Source organism: Eleutherodactylus coqui, chromosome 11 (genome assembly GCF_035609145.1).
Source record: "Eleutherodactylus coqui strain aEleCoq1 chromosome 11, aEleCoq1.hap1, whole genome shotgun sequence".
NCBI classification, from domain to species: domain Eukaryota; kingdom Metazoa; phylum Chordata; class Amphibia; order Anura; family Eleutherodactylidae; genus Eleutherodactylus; species Eleutherodactylus coqui.
In genome coordinates, this window is record NC_089847.1 from 77,650,188 (window position 1) to 77,677,214 (window position 27,027).

Genomic DNA, 27,027 nt, shown 5'->3' on the forward strand with positions numbered 1-27,027 from the left:
TATGATTTATTTTTCTCCTTATAACTTTAGTACTTCTTCGCTGCCTTCTTGTTTTAGTAGTTTAAATACTTTTTAGTTATTGCACTCTTAACATCTTTGTTTAGCCATATTAGTTTTCTTCTATTCCTAATACTTATTCCTGTCAGGTATGAAAAGCTCATAATTAATATTTAAGATGGTTTTAAAAATGTCCCATTTATTGTCTGTACTTTGTTTTTGATTACCTCGTTGCAGTCAGTAAAGTCAAAGGCATCTCTAACCTAATCTAGCTTTGCCTTCCTGAAGTTTAGTATCTTTGTGGCCCCTTAACGACACCCTAAGAAGTGGGGAAAAAAATATATCTTATGGTCAATATTTCTTAGGTACCCCCCGACCTGCGCATCTGTTGGTTAAAACTGTTGTCCAAGGTAAATGTTGTAAAATGAACATAGGTCCGCTGGTGTGGCAAACATAATAACACGCTCATAGCTCCCCCCGCATGTCCACCGGCGTTGGCTCTGGGTTCCCTTGCTGAAGTTTTGTTTACAGGCTGCTGTCCGTAAGTCTCTTGCTGCAGCCCATGACAGAGCTCTGCAGTGGACATGTGGGGAGAGATGGATAGGGGATAACGTTTTACAACAGTAATACTACTTTAACTGTTCTAGAACTTTCCCTGATCTTGAGATCATTTAGTCCAAATCAGTATTTATGCCCCCGAATCCCTTACAGGATAAACTGAGTACACACGGATTATGAGTGGTCTTAAAATGTAAATATCTTGGTATATTGATTGAGTTCCTGGGGGAGGGTCTTATAGGCCATTTACACAGAAGGATTATTGCTCAAAATTCGTTCAAACGAAATTGAACGATAATCGTCCAGCTTAAATGCAACAACATTGTTTACTATTCGTTTATTATGTATCGCTGGCTTTCACTCGGCATAAAAAACATCGCTGGATGATGGGCTTGTCCAGTGTAAACGCCACTCATTTCACATAGAAGGTGAAGCGCAGAACGAGAAGCCCGCCCTCCAGTGACAAGTCTTTTATTCTGAACGCTCTGCACAAGCGCTAACTACCTCAGCGATGACGTCTGCACTCGTGCAGTCGTTTAAATGACTGTTGGCCAGTGTAAAAAGCGCATTAGAGATAATATAGTCGCTTTATCTGATTTACTGATTAAAAAAATTTAAGATCTGGCGTTTCCTCTCCTTAAAGGGGTTGTCTCGTGAAATCAAGTGGGGTTCAGCACTTCTGTATGGCCATATTAATGCACTTTGTAATATACATCGTGCATTAATTATGAGCCATACAGAAGTTATTCACTTACCTGCTCCGTTGCTAGCGTCCCCGTCGCCATGGCTCCGTCTAAATTCGCTGTCTTCTGGCGTTTTTAGACGCGCTTGCGCAGTCCGGTCTTCTCCCTGGTGAATGGGGCCGCTCGTGCCGGAGAGCTGCTCCTCGTAGCTCCGCCCCGTCACGTGTGCCGATTCCAGCCAATCAGGAGGCTGGAATCGGCAATGGACCGCACAGAGCCCACGGTGCACCATGGGAGAAGACCCGCGGTGCATTGTGGGTGAAGATCCCGGCGGCCATCTTGGTAAAGGAAGAAAGAAGTCGCCGCAGCGCGGCCTATTGAATAAAAAAAAAACCCCCGTTTCGGCGCGAGACAACCCCTTTAACGCCTCCAACAGATGTTAGCAGGTCAACAAAACTCAATATATTTTACCCTGAATCTACAGTTTTTAGAAATATCTTACATTTGGCCCTAATGTGCAGCATAACTCAAACACAGGCCTCAGAAATGAAGGAGCATGAGTTGTGGGAGTGAGCAGGGGAGATCGGGGGGGGGGGGGGGGGGGGGGAGTGAGAGAGAGAGAGATCTCCCCTCCGTTCCTTCCCGCTCTCCCCCGCCGGCAGCTGAATCTTTAGAGACGAGCGGGCAGATACTTGAATAAGGCACTACTCGCTCGAGTAGTTTGTCTTAGCGAGTATGCTCGCTCATCTCTAATGAGGTCTTGTTTAAAGAGGCCTTAAGTAGAGGCCCATGTTAAAGAGACCTTAAGGAGAGCTGAGGCAGCGATCTTTTCCCAAGGTTGCCTGGATTGATCTTCAGGACCAAAGCTTTTCCAGTCGACTAGATAATTCCATCGTCCCCTACCTCTTAGTACAAATTTAAAGTCAAGGAAATTCTGAATGCTCATGACCAGATATTTATAATGGCCATATTGTGTGTTACAGTAGTCTTTCACTCACCTCCCTCTCTGATTCAAACCAAATTGTATGCACCCTAAAGGTAGTTTGATTGACAGGATTCGTAGAGCTTTAAGGGGTTGTCCCGCGCCGAAATGGTTTTTTTTTTCCCAATAGGCCCCCCATTCGGCGCGAGACAAACCCAATGGCTGTGTTAAAAAAACAAAAACGTTTAGTACTTACCCGAATCCCCGCACTGCGGCGACTTCTTCCTTACCTTAGGAAGATGGCCGCCAGGATCTTCACCCACGATGCACCGCGGGCTCTGTGCGGTCCATTGCCGATTCCAGCCTCCTGATTGGCTGGAATCGGCACACGTGACGGGGCGGAGCTACGAGGACCAGCTCTCCAGCACGAGCGGCCCCATTCACCAGGGAGAAGACCGGACTGCGCAAGCGCGTCTAATCGGGCGATTAGACGCTGAAATTAGACGGCACCATGGAGACGAGGACGCCAGCAACGGAACAGGTAAGTGAATAACTTCTGTATGGCTCATATTTAATGCACGATGTACATTACAAAGTGCATTAATATGGCCATACAGAAGTGTATAACCCCACTTGCTTTCGCGGGACAACCCCTTTAAGTTTAAGAACTCTGTGATCAATGGAGGGGGGGCATGGAACTCGCCTATCAGACTTTTGTCACCTATCCTATGCATAGGTGGTAAGTCAGTTTTATAATTAACCCTTTAAACCATGGTAGTCAATACCGGGAAATAGAGAGACCTTTTTTTTTTTGACAATCATTGTGTGTCAGCCAGGAAGGTTGACTAGAGTATGGGCCCTCTTAAGATTGTTGACATATGTGAACAAAGCTTGCAACTTTGGAGAGACATTGGCTGTACACAATTAGGATTTGGAGTCATGCCTGAAAGTAAACCTATTGGATACTTGTCTGACCTGTGAGGAAGCAAAGCCACAGGCGGAGCTTAAAGAAACCCTCTGGTTTCTATATAAAATTTGATTTTGGGACTTTTGGGAGGGGGATGTCTGTACATTACCTGCAGCTGTTCTTCTCTGCCATTTCTCCTGATTTGCTTCTCCCAGGTCTGGTTTTGCCCATGCAATATGACCAACTCAATCTTCAGACTATCTAACTCTCAGTCGATAGGTAGTGTTTGGGCTACTAATGCACTACACCTGCTTTATGATTGGCCATAGCTGCTACCATCATCCACAATAACCAATTAGAGAAAAGTGAATATTGTGCATTAGGTAGTTAGAAAATTGCTGCAACAATCTTGGTTGGAGAAACTTGAGGGCCCGGGGGGTACCTGTGGTGTATTAGAGGGGTCCAAACCTCCTTACCCAAGGGTAGGAAAAAATAGTGACAGACATGCTGATTTCAGTGGTCTGTCACTTTTGAGGTAATGTGCAGTGGTTTCGGAGAACTTGGTGTGCTTCTCTGTTTCTGTAGCTCTCCGCAGGAGATGAGTCTAGTTTATTAATTAGGACCTAGTAGCCCCACACATGCTCCCTGGCTGGCAGTTTTCTCACTATGCAGTGTAAGGCTGGATTCACACGAACGTATACCGGCTCGGTTTTCAAGCCGAGCGGATATACGTCATCTGCAGGGGGGTGTGGGGGTGTGGTTGGACGAAGAAAGAGCCAGGAGCAGGAACTGAACTCCCGCCCCCTCTCTGCCTCCTCTCCACCCCCTCTCCTCCCCTCTGCACTATTTGCAATGAAAGGAGGTGGGGCGGGGGTGGGGCTAAGTTACGAGAATTAGCCCCACCCCCGCCACGCCTCTCCCCATTGCAAATAGTGCAGAGGGGCAGAGAGGGGGTGGGAGCTCAGAGCACTGCTCCTGGCTCTTCCAGCCTCCTCCCCCTGCAGAGAGAGATGACGTATATCGGCTTGGTGTTAAAACCGAGCCGATATACGATCATGTGAATCCAGCCTAATAGCTAGACGTTTGATGATCAGATGATCATGGTATAGCGGGACCTCATGGATAAACTGGATTTATCTTTGGCTGGGGGCTGCAGAAACATATGTACATAAGCAATGAGTTCTCCCAAACCACGGTACATCACCCTATAAGTGATCCACCACTGAAATCAGCATGTCTGTCACTATTTTATGCTGCTCTCAGCGAGGATAGTATATAGTGCATGCCCGGTTCCCTTTAACAATTTAAAGGAGTATTCTGGTTATGCAAAGTTGCTGTAAAAATGAACGTTAATCAAATGTTTGCTGTATGGCTCTGTTTTGGATTTTGTGTCTGTGGCTCTGTAAACCATTATCTTATTCCCAGTGTGGATGATGTAGATGGTCACCATTTTGTATATGTATTTTTTGTTGTTCAGCTGTGTAATTGTAAGATGGCAGAGTGTGAAAAAACTGTATTTCTCATGAAGTTGGTTTTGTGTTTGAAACTTCCTGGAGCGTCCCCCATGTGCAATGAGAGAGATGTATTGTTTGTATAAAGAGGTCAGATTGGTCTTTATCAGCAGAAGATGCCAACAGAGGAGCTTCAAAGAGGAAAGGCACAAAAAGGCTGGAATTGCCAGAATTGAATTAGCATATCCAGCCATAGAAACCGAAATCTGTTCCTTGCAGTTTAGGGGGAAAAGAGAGTTTGAACCAAGTGCTGGTTCTACCATGTGGCAAAGACTCTGATATATACTGAGTGTCTACTGAGCATATCTGAAAATATCCTTGTGGTCTGACATGTGACAGGACAGCTCAGGATCTCTTCAGGAAATTGTGTTTATTTTATGTGCGCACAGACTCTGGTCGATTCACATCTTTCACCCAGATTGACTATACAGAAAGATTCTAACACCTTTATACAGTGTTGCCTGGCTTAAATCACTATTTGTTAACACGAAGGAAGATCTAAGACAGAAAGAATTTATCATCACTTTCTACGTGAATTTTAGTAAAGGGGTTGCTATGATATTGGGCTATTTTGGTTTCCAAATACAACGGTGTGAGCAGAGAATACTTAGAATATACTGCAGTTCTCTGGCTGTTACCAGAGAGGCAATAGTAGTTAAAGTACACATTTTTTATGTCCTCGTACCACACTTCCCCCATCCTATGACTGAAGTTTTACATCATAAAGACTCCCTATGAGAAGGATCTATTGGCACCAAAATGTTGTAATGCATCTGACTGTCCCACCTTCCTTTGTTTGCATATTATATAAAGCTTTTCCTGCCAAATAAAGTCAGATGCCCTGTGGTACACACACTGTGTGTCTTTCATTGGCTTCTCTGTGCTTGTATTAATTACACTACCGTTCAAAAGTTTGGGGTCACCCAAACAATTTTGTGTTTTCCATGAAAAGTCACACTTATTCACCACCATGCGTTGTGAAATGAATAGAAAATAGAGTCAAGACATTGACAAGGTTAGAAATAATGATTTGTATTTGAAATAACATTGTTTTTACATCAAACTTTGCTTTCGTCAAAGAATCCTCCTTTTGCAGCAATTACAACATTGCACACCTTTGACATTCTAGCTGTTAATTTGTTAAGGTAAGCTTGTGAAATTGCACCCCACGCTTCTAGAAGCATCTCCCACAAGTTGGATTGGTTGGATGGGCACTTCTGGCGTACCATACGGTCAAGCTGCTCCCACAACAGCTCAATGGGGTTCAGATCTGGTGACTGCGCTGGCCACTCCATTACCGATAGAATACCAGCTGCCTGCTTCTGCTGTAAATAGTTCTTGCATAATTTGGAGGTGTGTTTAGGGTCATTGTCCTGTTGTAGGATGAAATTGGTTCCAATCAAGCGCTGTCCACTGGGTATGGCATGGCGTTGCAAAATGGAGTGATAGCCTTCCTTATTCAGAATCCCTTTTACCCTGTACAAATCTCCCACCTTACCAGCACGAAAGCAACCCCAGACCATCACATTACCTCCACCATGCTTAACAGATGGCGTCAGGCATTCTTCCAGCATCTTTTCATTTGTTCTGCGTCTCACAAACGTTCTTCTTTGTGATCCAAACACCTCAAACTTGGATTCATCCGTCCACAACACTTTTTTCCAGTCTTCCTCTGTCCAATGTCTGTGTTCTTTTGCCCATCTTAATCTTTTTCTTTTATTAGCCAGTCTCAGATATGGCTTTTTCTTTGCCATTCTGCCCTGAAGCCCAAAATCCCGCAGCCGCCTCTTCACTGTAGATGTTGACACTGGTGTTTTGCGGGTACTATTTAATGAAGATGCCAGTTGGGTACCTGTGAGGCGTCTGTTTCTCAAACTAGAGACTCTAATGTGCTTATCTTCTTGCTTAGTTGTGCAACGCGGCCTCCCACTTCTTTTTCTACTCTGGTTAGAGCCTGTTAGTGCTGTCCTCTGAAGGGAGTAGTACACACCGTTGTAGGAAATCTTCAATTTCTTAGCAATTTCTCGCATGGAATAGCCTTCATTTCTAAGAACAAGAATAGACTGTCGAGTTTCAGATGAAAGTTCTCTCTTTCTGGCCATTTTGAGCGTTTAATTGACCCCACAAATGTGATGCTCCAGAAACTCAATCTGCTCACAGAAAGGTCAGTTTTGTAGCTTCTGTAACGAGCTAGGCTGTTTTCAGATGTGTGAACATGATTGCACAAGGGTTTTCTAATCATCAATTAGCCTTCTGAGCCAATGAGCAAACACATTGTACCATTAGAACACTGGAGTGATAGTTGCTGGAAATGGGCCTCTATTCACCTTTGTAGATTTTGCACAAAAAAACAGGCATTTGCATCTAGAATAGTCATTTACCACATTAGCAATGTATAGAGTGCATTTGTTTAAAGTTAGGACTAGTTTAAAGTTATCTTCATTGAAAAGTACAGTGCTTTTCCTTCAAAAATAAGGACATTTCAATGTGACCCCAAACTTTTGAACGGTAGTGTATATGTAATATGGCACCCACAGTGTATCAAATAGTGTAAATTGTGCTAACAGAAATTGGCACCTGAACAGGGACACAGATGCAGTTTCACCTGTTTCGGACATCGAGGGAACTTCCAGGCAGAGATAGACAGATTTTAATGAGCTCGAACAAAGTAATAAGTTTTATTCTTATAATTATGTCATCTCTCCCTCTCTGCATTGATCAGCCCCAAGTCCGGGTGAGTTGAAATATTAGAAGTCTGTGTCAAAAGAACTATGAAGTAGATATACTGTGTGGTTTTTTTTTTTTTGGTTTTTTTTTATATATGGTCTGTGAAGGAATGTCCTGGCTGTGTAAAGGTTTAAGTATGGTGGTCTATGTTGTTTCTGTAGTGGTGAATGGTGTTTGGTCTGTGTAAGTGATGATTTAGGAGTAAGAAACAGAGTGATTGTTTCTTCAGAAAGTACATAATTAGGCCTTAGTCAGATGGGCGTCTTTTCGCCCGATTTGCGCATGCGTCCGGCGTTTTTTGTTTTTTTTTAAACCATGAGCGCTTTTTATGCGCTCGTCCGATAAATTATAGAACAGAAATCGCAGATCGCACCTATCTGCGATCTGCGATTCCTGTTCTCTTCTCTATATGCGCTCAATGGGGCCGGCGGCAGCAGCACCGACCCCATTGAGAACATATAGAAGACAAATCATTCTTCTCAGTAACAGCTGTGGCAGAGAAGAACGACGTTTGCCCATTGAATTCAAGGGAGCCGGCAATACAGCCGGCTCAGCGCTGAGCCAATCAGGGGCAGGCCTGACTCACACCCCCTTCACACCCACTGCAGGCCGGCCGCGCTGAACTCCGGCTGCCAGGACAAGGTGAGTGTATATATATATTTTTTTATTTTAACACATTTCTGGATGAATTGCAGGGAAGGGCTTATATATTTAAGCCCTTCCCGACAATTCATCCCACACTCGTCCGCAGCGCATTGCTTTTAATGGAGCCGGCTGTATTGCCGGCTCCATTGAATGCAATGCGCTGGACAGCTCCGGCCCGTTTCTAATGAAACGCGGCTAGGAGCAGATTTTCGGGCCCCGATCACGCGATTTGCAGATGCGCATCCGTCATGCGATCCGCAAATCGCGCGAAAAATAACGCCCGTCTGACTAAGGCCTAATCCTGTAACCCGTACTGTCATGACTGTTTACCAATGAAAAGAAATAAGGTTAAAAGGCTTATATGAGGTTGGGGGGTTGAGGGGGGGAGCTAGGTGATGTAAGGAAAGGGGAGGGTCACTCTTAGATTCCAGTTTAACTCTTTTCAATCCAATTTTACAATCAGGGTTTCAAAAGGCTTTTCTCTTCAGTTATACAACAGTGCCATCTGCTGGCTAAAGCCAGTGTGTGTGCGCCAGAGAGGCTCCAACAGTGGAGTGTCCGGCAAAAGATGGTAAGAATGCCTGGACCTCTTCTGACATTGTAGCTGTACAAGCTTCAATCAGAATGTGGGAAGATTTCAGACAGTGGATTGGAAAGTCTCTCACCTGAACGAATGTATGTTACCAAAAGGAGGTACTTTTAATTTAATTTCTGAGACCGGTTGTGTGAGCTAATAATCTCAAACTGCCACAATGTGTATTTATATCCTTGAAGTATACATAAGCAAAGTATGTGGCTTATTCAAAATATTGAGTACTACTGATTTTGAATACTATTGAATTAGGATGCTAAAGTGAGATAATTGTCTACTTGAAAAGCCTGAGTACATTAGTCAAAGTTTTAGTTAGTGTATCTCATTTTCAATTAATAAGGATTTTACTGAAAGGGGGTTACATTTTAACCCTTTCCAATCCACTGTCTGACCTCTGAAGACATTATGATTTAAGGTTGTACAGCTCAGATGTTGGAGGACATCCGTCGGGGTTCTTTTACTGTATATTGCCAGCCTCTCTGCTGTCAGAGCCTATCCAACTTGTCACCTCATGCAGTACTGGCTTTAGCCAGCATATAGCGCCGTTGTAGAATGGCAGAAAATGAGTAAGCCCCCTAGGAAAGCCAGAATACAAATTGGATTGGAAAGGGTTACAAATTAGTATATTTGTGATGCCAGAAACCTGCCCAGTCAACGGGTAGAGATGCTTTTGCCATTGTAAGCAGCAATTGAATATACCCCTAACAGTATTGGGCTTACTAGTCCCTTAATGAAACAACAGAAGATGCCAACAGAGGAAAGACACCAAAAAGGCTGGAATTACCATAGTTGAAGTAGCATATCCAGCCACAGAGGCATCCACAGAAATCTGTTCCTTGCAGTTTTGGGGGAAAAAAACTGTTTGTGCCAAGTGCTGGTTTTACCATGTGACAAAGTCTGAAATATACTCAGTGTCTTCTGAGCATGTCTGAAAATATTCTCTGACATATAGTTAACAGTGTGGTGACAAATGTGATTAAGAGCTCAAAGTAAACAAAAATGTAATCCAGCAGCACTCAAAAAAATAACAGTATAACCCAACAAGGGGAGGTGATAAAAATGCAAAGCCACCCAGGGAACTATGAACCCTCAGCTTCAACACCTCAATAAAGTCCATAAAAATGTGGCAGCAGAAATGAGGAGGTAAATTACCAAATCTATGATTCACAGAAGGGCAACGTTTCAACCTTTCCAGGTCTTTGTCAGTGTGATTTAGGGCAGCATATACCATTCATCAGGTCCACTGAATTTCATGGCATATTTGCTTGGCATGATTAACTCAACCCCCTCAGCTCACATTCCCTAAACATAACCTTTATAGTTGTTTTTTTCATAAAGGAGTTTTTTCCTCACCAAAGACATTTCTCCCAGCACAGAAATAAATGTTTGAGCGCTGGGGGTCTGACCAATATGACCCCCAGTGATCCCAAGAACTCTACCCCTAGTGTCTCTGTGATTGGAGCAGTTGTGTGCATGCTCAACTGTGCTGCTACATTCACTTCTATGGGACAGATGGAGGTCGATGTGCTACAATCTTCACTTGTCCCGTAGAAGGGAATGGAGTGATGGTTATGCATATGCACTGCTGCTCCTTTGACAGAAGGATTTGAGGGCGAAGAGGATAAGTGTCTTGGGTGGTAAAACTCCTTAGATAAAACGTTTGTGAGATTTAAGCTTTGGTCTTAAGGTTGTTTACAAATATTAAATCAAGAATTTGCAATTTCTTTAGGTGTCTCCATGAATGGAAGCCTCACAATGGAAGGCCTGTGTCTTGTCTCCTCTTTTGTGATAACCATAAGAAACAAGATCCTGAGTAAGTATTTAATCATGCTTTTTATAATTATCAAATGCCAAGAGTGGTTAGGATAACCTTCTCCCTATCGCCTTATTTGCCATCTTCTCTGTAATACCCGATGTGTTAATGGTACTATATAGAATATGCTCCTCCACCAGTGACAAGAGAAGCATGCAGAGGAAACCTATTTTCCTTGATCTTTTTGGCAAGCAAATCTGTATCTGGGTACTCCTTTTTTTCAGTTGGTTGAAAATCTTGCAGTCCAGAAGCCAAAATTTAACTGATGACCTCAGTAGGTAGTAATCCAATTACGAACGACCACTTGTCCGTCCATTTCTCCCCCCCCCCTGCCCCAAACCCCTGCAGCCTCAGTTGCAATGGATACAACAGTACTCAGTCTGCCAGTTTGTACCTGGTTGTCAGGCTACTGCACACCTCCAATAAATGACACCCCACAAATTGACACATACCGGCTCTTAGCTCTGCTACCTGATCATATGACAGTGACGTCATCACAGGTCCTTTTACACATACATAGTTGGCAGTGCATACTGCCCAACAACATTGCAGCATAGTCCTTCACCACTATCTTCACATCTCATGAACGTGATATCATGTTATCCCAAGTGTTAATGCCGCCGTCATCTAATTGTCAACCGTTGTCGAGTGTTGAAACTAAGTCGCTGTCATGCAAACATGTTACAACAGAGGGTATAACGCTGCCGTGAAGCTAATGCTGCTTACATGACACAGCGTCAAGCCCTGATTTCACCTCAGCCACCAGCTGAAGTTCGTAAAAGACATGCAGATCATATGTGAAAGCTATGTAGCAGAGCTGTGTGTGCGTGATGTGCATGTAGCAGAGCTGTATAGCGCAATGAAGCACTGGTACTATAATGTTCTCTTCAAAGTTGATGGCCTATCCACAGAATAGGTCATCAGTAGCTGATCAACATGGGCCGAGTCCCTAGCCAATAAGCTATTCGCTGTGCCAATTGTCTCCCTGTACAAAGCAGGAAACAGCTAACTCCTACATTGTGCAGGGTCCCTTTTGTAGTATTGCAGGTGCAGCTCCCATTGAAGTGAATGAAGAATGTGCTTTTAATATCACACCGTGCCACGATATAATGTGTAAAGCTATCAGCTGGCCCAGCCAATCAACTATCGATAACCAGTCCTGTGGCTAGATGCACAATTAGCTTGAGAACAACATCACCGAAAGTGATTATAGAATATGTGTGTATATATAATCGGACTTGCCTGGTGTAAGCAGCCGGTCACTGGACAGAGCTGATCCTTATTCGCCTGTAGATACAATTATGGTCATCCAGTCCACCAGTAAATCCCTATCAATATCCGAAGTGACTGGGAGAGCATCTAGAGAATGCCCAATGTATGTTTTTGTCTTTGCCACAGAATTGAGGAAATGACACCGGTTACAAAAAAAATCCCGCACTCCATAGTTTGTGTTTATAGATATAGATATAGATAATAACTTTAATTAAGTAAAACTATGTATTTATATACATATAAGGGCGCATTCAGACGACCGTATATCGGCCGGGTATTCACGCCGGCCGATATATAGCGTCTCTCTCTGCAGGGGGGGGAGGCTGGAAGAGCCAGTAGCAGTGCTCTGAGCTCCCGCCCCCTCTCTCCGCCCCTCTGCACTATCTGCAATGACAGGGGGTGGGGCTAAGTTTCGAGAATTAGCTCCGTCCCATCCCGCCTCTCTCCATTGAAAATAGTGCAGGGAGGCAGAGAGGAGGTGGGAACTCAGAGCACTGCTCCTGGCTCTTCCAGCCTCCTCCCCCTGCAGAGAGAGACACCGTATATCGGCGTGAATACCCGGCCGATATACGGTCGTATGAATGCGCCCTAAAGGTTAAGGCATTCATTGACTGACTCACTCACTGACTGACTTACCACTAATTCTCTAACTTCACGATGTCGTACTTGAAATTTGGCACAACCATTCTTTAGGTCGTTAATAGAATTGAATAATTAATTTGTGACCTCTTTACTTTTCCTATTTATGACCTAAAGAATGGTCGTACCAAATTTTAAGTTTGTATAACTCCCGGAAGTTAGAGAATTAGATTAGTTAGATAACAGGGGGGGTCACTAAAGGTACATTTACACACAACATTGATTGCTTAAAATCCATCTTTTGATCGATAATCGTTGTGTGTAAATGTGTGCCCATCGTTGAGTTCAGCTAAGCATAAAATCCATCGTCCCTGGTAAGACGGACTGCACGCTGAATTCTCCACTGACAATGCTGATAAGATTCCTTCAGCAGCTGTCCTGCTGGAAAACAATAGTGATGTATTTAGAGAACAGACCACCCGCTGTTCTCTAAATACATGCAAATGAAGCTACTTAGCTTTTAATGGGCTGATTTAACCCATTAGTAGTTAATGCAAGATGATCGCTCAAAACTGTCAGTTTCTGACGAATTTTGAGCGATCTGTGTGTGTAAATGTGCCTTTACGTTTGCACTTCCAATTGAATTAAGTTGCAACCCCTTTTAATTTCCTAGGTGCAAAAGTAAGTGACCTCCTATGTTATGTACCCTATCTAGTTATCTAATTTCCCGGTGTCATACAAACTTGAAATTTTGTCGTGACCATTCTTTAGGTCGTAAATGGGAAAAGTAAAGGGGTTGCTAATTGATCATTCAATTCTCAAAGGAAAAGTAAGTGACCCCCTATGTAATGTAACGAATAACACGTATCTGTACCGCACAAATGTGAAGTTTGGCGCAACCATTCTTTATGTCATAGATAGGAAAAAGTAAAGGGATCGCAACTTCAATATTCAATTCTAAGCATGAAAAACTGTGTGCATATACTGCGGAAAATCTACCTCACCGATGTATGCATATACCGAGGAGAATCTACCTCACCGATGTATGCATATACCGAGGAGAATCTACCTCACCGATGTATGCATATACCGAGGAGAATCTACCTCACCGATGTATGCATATACCGAGGAGAATCTACCTCACCGATGTATGCATATACCGAGGAGAATCTACCTCACCGATGTATGCATATACCGAGGAGAATCTACCTCACCGATGTGTGCATATACCGAGGAGAATCTACCTCACCGATGTGTGCATATACCGAGGAGAATCTACCTCACCGATGTGTGCATATACCGAGGAGAATCTACTTCACCGATGTGTGCATATACCCAGGAGAATCTACTTCACCGATGTGTGCATATACCGAGGAGAATCTACTTCACCGATGTGTGCATATACCCAGGAGAATCTACCTCACCGATGTGGGCATATACCCAGGAGAATCTACCTCACCGATGTGGGCATATACCCAGGAGAATCTACCTCACCGATGTGGGCATATACCCAGGAGAATCTACCTCACCGATGTGGGCATATACCCAGGAGAATCTACCCCACCGATGTGGGCAAATGCCCAGGAGAATCTACCCCACCGATGTGGGCAAATGCCCAGGAGAAGCTACCTCACCGATGTGGGCACATGCCCAGGAGAAGCTACCTCACCGATGTGGGCACATGCCCAGGAGAAGCTACCTCACCGATGTGGGCACATGCCCAGGAGCAGCTACCTCACCGATGTGGGCACATGCCCAGGAGCAGCTACCTCACCGATGTGGGCACATGCCCAGGAGCAGCCACCTCACCGATGTGGGCACATGCCCAGGAGCAGCCACCTCACCGATGTGGGCACATGCCCAGGAGCAGCCACCTCTCCGATGTGGGCACATGCCCAGGAGCAGCCACCTCTCCGATGTGGGCACATGCCCAGGAGCAGCCACTTCTCCGATGTGGGCACATGCCCAGGAGCAGCCACTTCTCCGATGTGGGCACATGCCCAGGAGCAGCCACTTCTCCGATGTGGGCACATGCCCAGGAGCAGCCACCTCTCCGATGTGGGCACATGCCCAGGAGCAGCCACCTCTCCGATGTGGGCACATGCCCAGGAGCAGCCACCTCTCCGATGTGGGCACATGCCCAGGAGCAGCCACCTCTCCGATGTGGGCACATGCCCAGGAGCAGCCACCTCTCCGATGTGGGCACATGCCCAGGAGCAGCCACCTCTCCGATGTGGGCACATGCCCAGGAGCAGCCACCTCTCCGATGTGGGCACATGCCCAGGAGCAGCCACCTCTCCGATGTGGGCACATGCCCAGGAGCAGCTACCTCTCCGATGTGGGCACATGCCCAGGAGCAGCCACCTCTCCGATGTGGGCACATGCCCAGGAGCAGCCACCTCTCCGATGTGGGCACATGGCCAGGAGCAGCCACCTCTCCGATGTGGGCACATGGCCAGGAGCAGCCACCTCTCCGATGTGGGCACATGGCCAGGAGCAGCCAGCTCTCCGATGTGGGCACATGGCCAGGAGCAGCCACCTCTCCGATGTGGTCCTTCATACACCACCATGCTACAAGCTTTCTACAGTGGAAAATCTGCAGCAAATCCACTAGGTTGAATCCGCAGTCAAAATCTGCAGCATAAAAAGACACGTTACTGATTTAGATTCTATACCACATTTTAAATATGCTCTAGATGTTTTGCGAAGATGTGACTCATCCACGTGGCTTGTACTGTAAAATGTGTGCAGAAAAATCTGCTGTAAACATTACGCAGCATTTCAAGCTTGTGTGAGGGCAGTCTTGGAGTATCCATGACAGGTTGCCTCTTTGCAATTTAAAGCTAGTACTTAAATGCTATGAACACTTTTTGTGCGCTTTATCCCCCTCTAAATCCATGTATTTTTACAGCCAACTAGTTCTGTGAAGGAAACTGAGTTGGCTCATGTCGACGATTAAATCATTCATTTTTACTGTTCACTATGCCTGAACAGTCAGATTTCCCTGCATCCATTAGAGCAGCAGTAAGTGGTAAAAGCCTACTAGAGCCAGCTTCGCTTCTTTCATAGTAGCATGGTAGGGACTTGGCCAAAGACCCATCTACACATAACAATTATCACTTAACCCCTTAGTGACCAAGCCTGTTTGCTTCTTAATGACCAGGCCAAATTTTGAAAATCTGACATGTCACTTTAACATACAATAACTCCATAAAGGTTTTGCATATCCAAGTACTTCTGATATTGTTTTTTCACTGCATATATTGTACTTCATTTAGGTGGTAAAAATAGACCAATAGAATGTGTTCGAGTATATTAAAAGTGCCAAAATTGAAAGCAATTTTAAAAAATTATTTTTTCTTCGCATTTTCAACTGCAATATTTCATATATGTTCAAACATACCGTAGAAATTTTTGATTTATATATATTTCCATCGGTTTACTTTATTCTGGAAGCACATTGGAAAAACTTTAGTTTTTCAACCATTAAGGAGATGTACAAGTTTACATTGATTATTAACATTTTGAGGAACATTTTGTTTTCCTACACAAAGCCAAGATTGCGAATGCTCATAGATATCAGAATAATAGATACTCACCACAAATTAACTTATTTAAAAAAATACACCCCTTAATGTATTCACTGAGGGGTGTCATGAGTATTTTGACGAGCCTGGTTTTTTTTGAGATTCAGTGCAGTTCAGAGGAGAAAAAAGCAAAATGTAATTTTAAACCCCCCTTTTTTTTTCTTCCTATAGTGCACATGAAAATGAGGGTTTGTACCAATGGATATCCCTTGTAGCAGTGCAGGGGGAACACACCAGGCCACGACCAAATGCTGAGCATCTTGTCTTTATTCAGACTTGATGAACATAACAAAAAGTACTGGCATTCTCCAGATAACATAAGATACAAGGAAAGTCTTTTTAAATCAGCAGTCCAGCAATAGTAAACACAAAAGTCTTTTAGATTTCAATGCAGCATACTCTCAGCAAACCTTCCCTGCAGCGTGGCGTGGTGCGGCGTCTCCAGCTCAGGGCTCTCACTTTCAGCCTCGGCTGCTCACACAGGACATCTTTCTCTGAACATGTCAGCTGCACCAATTTATGTCCACCACCTGTCCTGCTCAGGTGGAACTCCATACCAGAGTAAGGAACAGACCGGATCTTCATCACGGATGCTAGTAACCTCCGCGATATATACCTGCCGTCCCTCACTTTACGTCTTACCATGCTACATACCTCCCACCCCCCTCTGCCCCAAGCCAGGTGGGCTGGGCACCAACCTCTACCAAACAACTTGCCCTTGACAGGGCATCCGCATTGCCATTTGCCTTTCCTGGCCTGTGTTCAACCTCTAAGTCAAACTTTTGTAAGGCCAGGAATCGCATTGTTCCCTTTCCTTTTGTACATCCATTTCGGGGTGGGGGCATGATCCGACACCAGCTTGAATTTTCTTCTCGGGGGGTAATAGCGGAGTAAGTCCCGGGCCCATTTTATAGCCAACCCTTCCTTCTCAATTATTGCGTAGGTTTTTTTCACAGACCGTAAGTTTTCAGCTCAAGAACATTACAGGATGTTCCTCGCTGTTAACCTCCTGCGACATTACTGCTCCTAGCCCAACATCTGCGACATTACTGCTCCTAGCCCTACATCTGATGCATCCGTATGGACTACGACTGTTTTTGTAAAGTCAGGCGCCACCAACACAGGCTGCTGACGCAACACACGTTTTAGATTCATGAATGCTTCTTCTGGTGACCAGTGGGCCATTCCCCCCCCCCCTTTTTTTCCTCCCCCCTTTTGTTAGCTCTAATAGCGGGGCTGCATCGTAGCAAATTTGGGAATAAAACACCAGTAATAGCCCACTAACCCGAAGAAGGCTCTCACCTGTTTCTTTGTTAGGGCCCAGGGCCAGTTCTGTATAGCCTCTACCTTATTGAGTTGTGGCTTTACCAAACCCCTTCCCAATATGAAGCACAGATTCTTCACAGATGAAGGTTTTGCTGAGATTCTGCAGCAAGTATGCTCATAGCATGCTATGCAAAAGTGATTCTTCATGCACACAAGCGGAAACCAACTGTGGTTTCAGTTCGTGGATGAAATATTGCAGCATGCTCCGTTTTCCTGTGGTGTCCTTAGGGATGGTAGAGATATTTGATCTCTACCATCCCTAAGGACACCACAGGAAAACGGAGCATGCTGCAATATTTCATCCACAAACTGAAACCACAGTTGGTTTCCGCTTGTGTGCATGAAGAATCACTTTTGCATAGCATGCTATGAGCATACTTGCTGCAGAATCCGGAGGCGGTCGCCCTCTTTGGATATCGCAGTTCGAATCTGCCCGTGTGCATTCGGCCTTAGTCTGTAGAAGAGGGCCCAAAGCACCAAGTAAATGCTTGTGGCCCTGCCCATAGCCATTGGGGGCGTGACAAAAGTATTAAATTGGCATGTTGCACTTGGATATTATCACTGTGATATTAACTGGAAACTGCATTCAAATAGTTAAACTTGTACTAGAAATGGAAATATCAAATGGACAAATCGATGGAAAATTAGCCTGTTGTAACCTACAAAATCAAATTTCTGCTGAGCAATAATCAGGTAAGGCTAGTGTACTTGCTAGAATTGTTTACTCCAATAATAAAGTGGCTTGTTTTATGTTTGCAGAAGGGGAAAGCTTAAGTTTGCACCTCCTTGAGGAAGTCCAAATAGGCTTAGGTGGAGGACATCTCGGAGAAGGGTCAAAGATAGTGGGGGGGGGGGGGGGAGTGAGTAAGAGGCCATCACTGATGCCCAGTGTTGGAGAATGTTTTGGTCGTGTTAAAGCTTTTGTTGAATGATTTTGTTCTGTGTCTTTACAGTGTCCCATTCTGGAGATTTCTCATCACAGGGGCTGACCAGAATCGACAAATTAAGATGTGGTGCACAGTTTCTTGGACGTGCTTACAAACAATCCGGTGAGACAACTGGTTTCTAGCTCGAACTATTTTGATCAGAATGCATCTCCCTAAAATGCCCGCCATAGATGAGTTAAGAGCAAGGAATTCAAATATGCGCTATGCACAAACGGCATTTGTGAAGATGTCTAAGAGATGTATTGTTTTGTGACCCATCGCAACCAATCATAGCTCAGCTTTAATTTCTTATACTGCTCTTGAAAAGTAAAGGATGTAATTAGTTACTATGGGCAACCAAGACAATTTATCTTACGAACAGTTGTAATAAATCTGCCTCTCATCTCTGTTCTGTGCGATATCGCTGCATTTTCTCTCTGCAATATTGCAGCGTGCCAGAGGTAACTAGAGTGAAGGGTGTTAGTTTCAGCTTAGTCACGGTGGTAGCTACTCTTAGTAATGTAGTGACTCGCAAGCAGTGGGGTTGCAAGAGTCTGCGTAGTTTGAGAACTGCCTGATGATGATTGAATGTGATGCCAATCCCTTTCAGTGAGGAAAAACGTGCTTGCAGTAGTGAAATAATGAGACCAGTCCACTTATATGAAAGTGAACTCAAGGCACACAGTTTACTAGGTAATTTTAGTTTATAGACACCGTTCACACGGGGATTTGGGAGCTGCACTTGAATTAGTTTACTGTACTTGCTGCTTCCCCTATCTAAGAGATAAGACTGTGGCAAAGACTGCTTTTCTCCAGAACTCTCGGTGACAGATTGGAGTGGCTGTTGCTGGGGTGACTAGACTCCCACTGTCTGCTAATGGAGCAGGGGGAAGTAACACTCAAGATTGCGATGGCCTCTCGCGGGCTGGCTCCAACGGTATCTGCCTTGACTCTGGTCCCTTTTCACAGGGTGGAAATAGATTCCGCTACCAATACGAGTGTTGATGGCCCACTCCTCCATCTCTCGACCTCCGGCACTTTACTGATGCTACACTGCTACTCTCCTTGCTTCCTCTCTCTTTTTCCCCTCAGACTACACTGCCCCCTCCTGTTTTCTTGCTCATTTTCCCCTACTTCAATCAACATTCTCCCACTCACCAATCTTAAAAGGGCCATTGCTGAGCAGACTAGTTCTAGCCCGACATTCAGGGACAGACCGTGTCTATGTCCTTTAGAGGCTCATAGTAAGGTCCCACGGACTTATTAATTCTCTTAACTATCCTGTAGGACCCTCAGGGTCACTACAGTTCTCCCCTTTTTTTAAAACACGTCCGTCCTTGGCGGAAACTATTAACCGTAGGATGAAGCAGATTACCCATCTATGATTTAGGACAGTCCATTTAGGTGAAAAAGGGGATTTAAGAACTTGCAAGCATATATTTTTTAAATAATAGCGTTGGGTCAAGACTGAGTCTTAAATCCCAGCTAGCTATGGGGCCCTTACATTACTCTTTTACCCACATTCTGACGGTTCCACATATCTTTGTTTTGCATTAAATAACATTTAAATATACTATAATATGGGAAATCTGAAAGGCAAGAATTCAAAGCTTAGCAATAGATAAAGGTTATGACTCATAAGTCCTGACAAGTCCACATCAATGGGAACAACCTAGAAACGAAGGCCTGAAAAATCAGACTGAAGTCCAGTTCTAAAAGTATGCAAGGTGTCAATTTTACCAAATTGAAGGAGAGACGGTCTCTTGTTACTGTGGTCTTTATAAATAGAAAACAAAACATTACCAAGAGTAGTCTCTTGGGGCTAATTCTTAAACAGTGCCATTTTGCTGAGTAGTCCCTTGGCACAAACCTTAATATTTGTAGTCCAAACAAGGATAATCCATTATAATGCGCAGGGTGAGACCAACAAAAATACGTTGACCATAGAACACTGGTGGAAAAATAACAAAAACCCGTATAACAAAGATATGAAGAAGCGCATAATCACCGGATTTTCCGTTATATAAGACGACTGGGCGTATAAGACGACCCCCCAACTGTCAACTTATACGCCGGGAACACACTGTAGAAAAATAAAATCAGTACTCTCCTCCCGCGGCACTGCTTCAGGCTGTCACTCTCTCCTCCACGCCGACCGAGCATTGCTATCTGGATGCGGGGCTTGAATGCCCTGCCTCCAGAAAGCTTAATGTTCTGATTGGCTAACTCAGCACAGTGTCAGCCAATAAAAGCTGGCGCTGTGTTAACCAATCACAGCCATTCAATGACGGCGCTGACAATGTGGCCCAGGTACCTGACTTAAGTTTACAGAAAGCGGTATTTGGATGGTTTCACGTTGAGCCCATGGTTAATAAGGATCTGAAACCCTTTGCCTAGGTGTTGCAGATGATCCTCATGGGTTTTAGAATAGATAATGACATCTAGGTACAGCAAAACAGTTTCAAAGTTCTTATGACCCAGACAATGCTCCAGAAGTCTTTGAAAAGTACTTGGGGCGTTGCACAATCTGAAGGGCGTACAGTTGAACTCTTACAGACCCATAGGAGTAGTTGGAAGGCCGTTTTCTCCTTATCGCACTCCTACATGGGGACCTGCCAATAACCACTGGTGAGATCCAACGTGGAGAAATAGGCAGCAGAACCTAAAGCTGTCAAGGACTCCTCTATTCGGGGCTGTGGATATGCATCTTTGTGAGTGATGATGATCAGTTTGCGATAGTCAACAACCATCTTTTTTTTTAACTGGCACTATAGGTGCAGCCCAGGGAGTGTAACTTTCCCATATGATATTGCTATCTTCCATTTCTCTAATCATGGGCATTAACTTGCTGGTACGCAGAGGGTGGTATCGGGCGATATATTTATTATTATTTTTTTTATGGGACTATGATTTAAGTCCATAGCGTGTTTGCTAAAAGCAGCCTGCTTTTCTCAGGCCACGTCCCGTACTGCTTGAATCTGATCTCCATCGATCCGTGAGTCTGTAATCTGTAGATCAGATAACCAGGACTTGAGCCCTTGAGGACCTGGATGTTTCTGCTAGGTACACTGCTGCACTTCGATTCGAGAATGTCTTCAGGCTGAGGCAGCGAGACTTGCGTTACTGTGGCATATTATTTTATTTTTTTCAGTTAAGCAGGAGTATTCCCTAGGTTAAAGGGGTTGTCCCGCGCCGAAACGGTTTTTTTTTTCTTTCAACCCTCCCCCCCCCCCCCCACCCCCCCCCACCAACCCCCCCCCCCCCCCCCCCCCCCCCCCGCTTACCTGAATCCCCGCGCTCCGGTGACTTCTTACTTACCGGTTGAAGATGGCCGCCGGGATCTTCTCCCTCGGTGGACCGCAGGGCTTCTGTGCGGTCCATTGCCAATTCCAGCCTCCTGATTGGCTGGAATCGGCACGTGACGGGGCGGAGCTACACGGAGCCGGCATCCTGCACGAGCGGCCCCATTGAGAAAAGAAGAAGACCCGGACTGCGCAAGCACGGCTAATTTGGCCATTAGACGCCGAAAATTAGGCGGCTCCATGGAAACGAGGACGCTAGCAATGGAGCAGGTAAGTGAAAAACTTCTTATAACTTCTGTATGGCTCATAATTAATGCACAATGTACATTACAAAGTGCATTAATATGGCCATACAGAAGTGTATAGACCCACTTGCTGCCGCGGGACAACCCCTTTAATGATGAGAGCTTGAACCTCCAGTCAGTTACAACAACTAGGTTTTTGGCAGCCATTAGGAACGAATGTCCATCAATAGGAATAGGTTCAATCAGTGCCTCATAGTCTTTTCCCTGCAATCCTGGACTGGTCTGACACCAGAGTAGGAGTTGTGATTCTGGGGGCACTACCACGGGTGTTGCGTCATTGACACGAGCTTGCCCCACATGACCTTTTGGATTGGCGAACTTCTGCTAAGCTGACAAAGCTTGGATGGCCTTCCGTAGTACCACTTATTGGGCTTGAGAGGCTACAGAGACAGACTTCTGCAAGGCTTCTAACATCTCTGCATAGCGATTGCGTAGAATATTTATTTCCAATGTCATGACTGGAGAATTTCTATCAGGGACATCTACAACTAAGATGCACTGTTTTGGTAGCTCAGCCCTTCCGGCGACAACCGTGGGTTCCCAGTACACTGCTACCAGCATCGGTAGTCCATTACTGGCGGTGACATTAATCAGTGTTTTTGGCAGGCAGCTCCATGCGTCTAGAGTCCAATATTTCTCAAAGTCTATTCTCTTGGTCGTGGTTACTTGTGACCCAGTATCCAGCAATGCTGGTAAACGTGTCGTCCACATATATTATAACTTCTGGACATGGTCAGACATATTTAGATACTCCTTTGGGGAGGGTTGGACCTACTCTTTGTCCGCTCCGGAGATGTCCGTTTAATGTCCGGCACTTAGTTTCTTGATGGTTTTACTTTTCTTGGGGTCAGCCTGAACCACGAATTTCATATTCTCTTGTAGGGATAAAGTGTAGTCCCGAAGGGACTTGCCCTGCTTTTGTTTTTTTTTGAAAAACCGCTTCTTGATCTTTGGCATAGTATGCATGTCAAAGATACCCTGCAGTTCGAATATTTCCTTCTTATGTTCACGAGGCCAGGTTTTTACTTCTCGGGCCGCAGCTCCTTTCGACTGCGCTATCAAGATCTTTTCTTTCTGCTCCATCGCAAGTCGGAACATGGCCCGTATCTTTTAAATTCCTGGAAAGTATGTGCCTCTCCACTGTATCGTGGCAGCCAAGGGGCTCCTAGGCAGTAAGACATTGTCAGCAGTGCGAAGGCGGTTGAGCTAGAGGCTGAGCGAGAGTTAGGCTGCTTATTATCCCTTCCGTCAGACATGTTAAACTAGTTTTCTAGGAGACGCACAGCGCCTGATAGGTAATGCATTATTTTTTTTAATGCTGATGCAACTTATTTTAGGGAATTTACAGTAGGATTTCCTACTGTAAAAGTTGCATCGCACAAAAACCGTGTTTTCATGTGATGCAACACAAAGGGTGGCTCCATAGGAAAAAATGGGCTACAAAACATCGCAAAACGCAGCTGTATAGAGCATGCTGGGATTTTGTATTCTGGCAATGTATCGGCCTACAAAAAAACGCTAATGTGAAAGAACCCATTGGAAACCATGACCTTCACATGCATGCGATTTGTAGCACTGTCAGATTGTGAGAAAATCTTGTAATTTGTTGCTCTTGTGAAAGCTGCCTGAAGGAGAGATCTCTGATTACGATTGTTACACCATGCACGGTCCTATCCATGAGGTCTTTCCTGGAAACTAAATTCCACTTGAACTGGTTCCAGTTACCCTTGTTTTCAGAATAAGTGATGGTTCCTTAAAGGGGTTGTCTCGCGAAAGCAAGTGGGGTTATACACTTCTGTATGGCCATATTAATGCACTTTGTAATATACATCGTGCATTAAATATGAGCCATACAGAAGTTATTCACTTACCTTCCCTGCGCTGGCGTCCCCGTCTCCATGGCTCCGTCTAACTTCAGCGTCTAATCGCCCGATTAGACGCGCTTGCGCAGAAGGGTCTTCTGCCTTCGGTTCAGCAGCAGCGGTGTTCTGGCTCCACCCCCTTGTACGTGTCATCGCGTAGCTCCGCCCCATCATGTGTGCCGATTCCAGCCTGCTGTTTGGAAGGTAAGTGAATAACTTATGTATGGCTCATAATTAATGCACGATGTATATTACAAAGTGCATTAATATGGCCATACAGAAGTGCTGAACCCCACTTGCTGCCGCGAGACAACCCCTTTAATTTGGACCAATGAGAATGAGAGCCTCTCCTCTATTGGTAGCCTTGAGATGCAAGATGTTCTGTATTTAACATATCTGTACAGGAAAAGAAACAATCCCTTTATCAGACAACACTGATAACCCGATTTTATTATAAGGTACAACTTGCATAACAAGAGTCTTATTTGTGATCCTGAATAAGATTGCTGTAAGCAATTGAAAAGTGATTCTAGGCAATTATTTAGAAACGATGTTGTCCTCTCAGTCGTTATAACAAAATCACTTTGTTGCTATTTTCTGCTCTTGTCCCCAACACTCCGATCTTGGAAGCTCCTCCAGCTATCATGTGCAGTTCATTGTTCATGTGACTGCAGCTGAGAATTATTGACCTCAGCGTTTATGTACTACTCCTGCACATAGAACATACCCTCAGTAAAAAGTATCAGATGTTATGTGTAGGTATATGCTGACCTGATGGTGGTGTGAAACTACCACAACATCCTGAAGAACCGTTTCCCAGTGCTGCAGCTTGATGATTGTCTGCAGTCATCTGCTGCCTGGAGTACAAGGGTGAAGACCAAAAGGTGAAAGAAAATCTTGACTAATTTTAAGGCGCTGCTCATTGTTTGGAATTGAAAAAAAACAATACTTAGTTTTTAAAACTTTATTAATGTGTATAGAGAGTATACTTGGATGGATGGTCCAACCCCTTCTTCAGGCTTTCCATAGCGTACAGACACCAAAACAAAGGGCAACTAATAAAATTGCATTTCTGCTCATTTATGAAGGTAAACTGCCAACCAGTAATACGTCTTATGTATTTACATTTTTCATTGATTTTAATCCTTTAATTTATTCTCCTACGTCCTCCTGGCAGAGGGGTACTTAACGCAACAAGACATACAGTTAGACCCTGGGGGTAGCGTGAGATAAGAGATCTTGAGCTATCCGGCATCGGGAGCCGGCTGTCACAGATAGCTGTCCATCACAGATAGCCAGCCTCCCAGTGAAACAGTGGGCGGGTATAAGGACAGATTGTGGCATGTAAAAAGTTAAGAGGGAGCGTGCTCATTCTGTGACGTCATCGGACTGTCACGATGTAATCGCGGCAGGTTGCCATGACAACAGGACGCCAGATACAGGTGTCCTGCATTGCCAGTGTCTGATTGCTAATACAAGCAATAAGTCATAGCTTATAGAGATCATAGGTGCTATTGTACAAGTTCCCTACAGGGACATAAAAAGTGTAAATAAAAATGTAAAAAAACAATAAAATAGATATTCTTGTGCTTTTTCCCTTATTAGCATCATTTTTTTTTTTTTAGAAATTAAAATCTAACATATTTGGTATCAATAAATTGTACAATTAATTGAACAAGCTTTTTATCCTACATGGCAAAAAGCGTAAAAAAAATAATTTAAAACTAAGGCAAAATGCTTATTTTTTATTTTTCATTTTGCCTCCCAAAAACACAATAAAAGTGATGAAAAAAGCTGCATGTACCCCAAAATGCTACCAATAACAACTACAGCTTGAATTCAATGAATGGACCAATCGGACACAGCACTTTGATATCCCCGCCAGCTGAAAGATACAGAGCCGGGATGCCACACGGCAAGACCCTGACAGCGTGTGTGTGTGTGTGTGTGTCTCGATTTCTTTATCTCTATATCTCTATCTCTCTCTACCTCTCCCCCCCCCCTCCCCAAAATCATCGCCAAGAGGATTTCCTGCGGGTGTGAAGGAATCCTTTGCCACTGCTTTTGTAGCAGTGGCAGCGGATAACGATAATCACCCATTGATTTTAATGGAGCCCGAGCTGCTCTCGCACGTCACATGGCATGTGTCGGAGACCAATTTAAGTTTGTTTTTTTTACTCCCGAACGCAGGCAAGTGGTTAAAGGGGTGTTCCATGACTTGGGCCGCCTGCAGGTGGCCTTCTATTACTCTTCTGACTTATTATGGTTTGATCCATATGACTACAATGAGGAGTCATACTTGTAATAGGAGGCATAGCTCCTTTTGGGATTGGACAATTTTGGTGGTGTTAAGTGTAAAAGCCATCTTCAAAGGGCAAGAAACACCCCGTTGAATACAATTATTAAAATCTATCTTTTATGGAAATAAAAAAACTAAAAGGTGTAGGAATTAAGAATACATCTGTCTAGCATTCCTAGAAGCACTGAGCCAACTAGATTATATATCATTCAATACTGCTGTATACTGTGCTGTATGTATAGAGCTCTCCCAAATGGCTAATAGCTATATAAGATATCAAGCAGGTCACTGCTGCAGACTAATGACTCTGCCTAAATAATATCGCTAGATCTGCATGTTTGAGCCAAAAGAAACATGGAACCATCTGCCAACATGTTTCGTCAATATAGAGGGGTCCTCAGGGGTCCGAGGTGCACTCACCTATATGACAACTGTTTTATAACCTAAGAGAGGGATTCTCCCATTTGACTGACCAGTGAGAGATGCCACATACTGAGCAGCCAGTAGAGAGAAAGCTAATGATCCTGGACGGTTTCTTAACCCCTTAACGACCAGCCCATAGTGTTTTTACGTCCTCCCGAAGTGGGCTCTATTCTCTGAGGACGTAAAAACATGCTTCCTGCAGAGAATAGTGCCCCTCGGGCTGTGGACGTGACAGCTCCATGCTGTCGGTGTCCGCAGGTAGCTGACAGCATGGAGCTGTCATCCCGGGCTGTTCGGAGCCCCCCCCGGCATTGCGATCGGCGCTATGCAATGGATAGCGCCGATCGCAAAAAAAGTAAATACAAAAAAAGTACATAAAAGTTAAAGATTCAGCTGCTCCGATGGATCGGATCCATCGGAGCAGCTGAAATTACTCACCGAGGTCTGGCACGCTGCTCCCCGCTCTCCTGCCGCTCCGGGGCCCGAAGCCGGTCTTCTGCGCATGCGCGCCAGGCGGCATTACGTCAGCCGCATGCGCAGAAGGCCCGGCGGCGCGGGAGATTTAAAATCTCCTGGCTCCCGGCTCCTGTAGGTAGCCGGGAGGCAGGAGATGTCAGCGGGGACTGCGGTGAGCGGTCCCCGGTACCGCAATCGCCGTTATCCAATGGTTAGCGGCGATCGCGAAAAAGTAAAAAAAAAGTTTTTAAAAAGTCAGTTTCACCTCCCCTCATGGATCGGATCCATGAGGGGAGGTGAAAATACTCACCCCCAGTCCTCAGCGGTGTCCCGAT

General features: G+C 44.7%; 1 protein-coding gene across 1 annotated transcript in view; it reads left to right on the plus strand.

Annotated features, from left to right (window-relative positions):
* The window catches only part of EDC4 (enhancer of mRNA decapping 4), a 226,702-nt gene that overhangs the window by 61,513 nt on the left and 138,162 nt on the right, over positions 1 to 27,027 (plus strand). The window contains exons 9-10 of the mRNA XM_066582703.1: positions 10,272 to 10,355; positions 18,073 to 18,168. Coding sequence (XP_066438800.1) covers positions 10,272 to 10,355; positions 18,073 to 18,168 — 180 coding nt within the window. The remainder of the gene's footprint in view (positions 1 to 10,271; positions 10,356 to 18,072; positions 18,169 to 27,027) is intronic.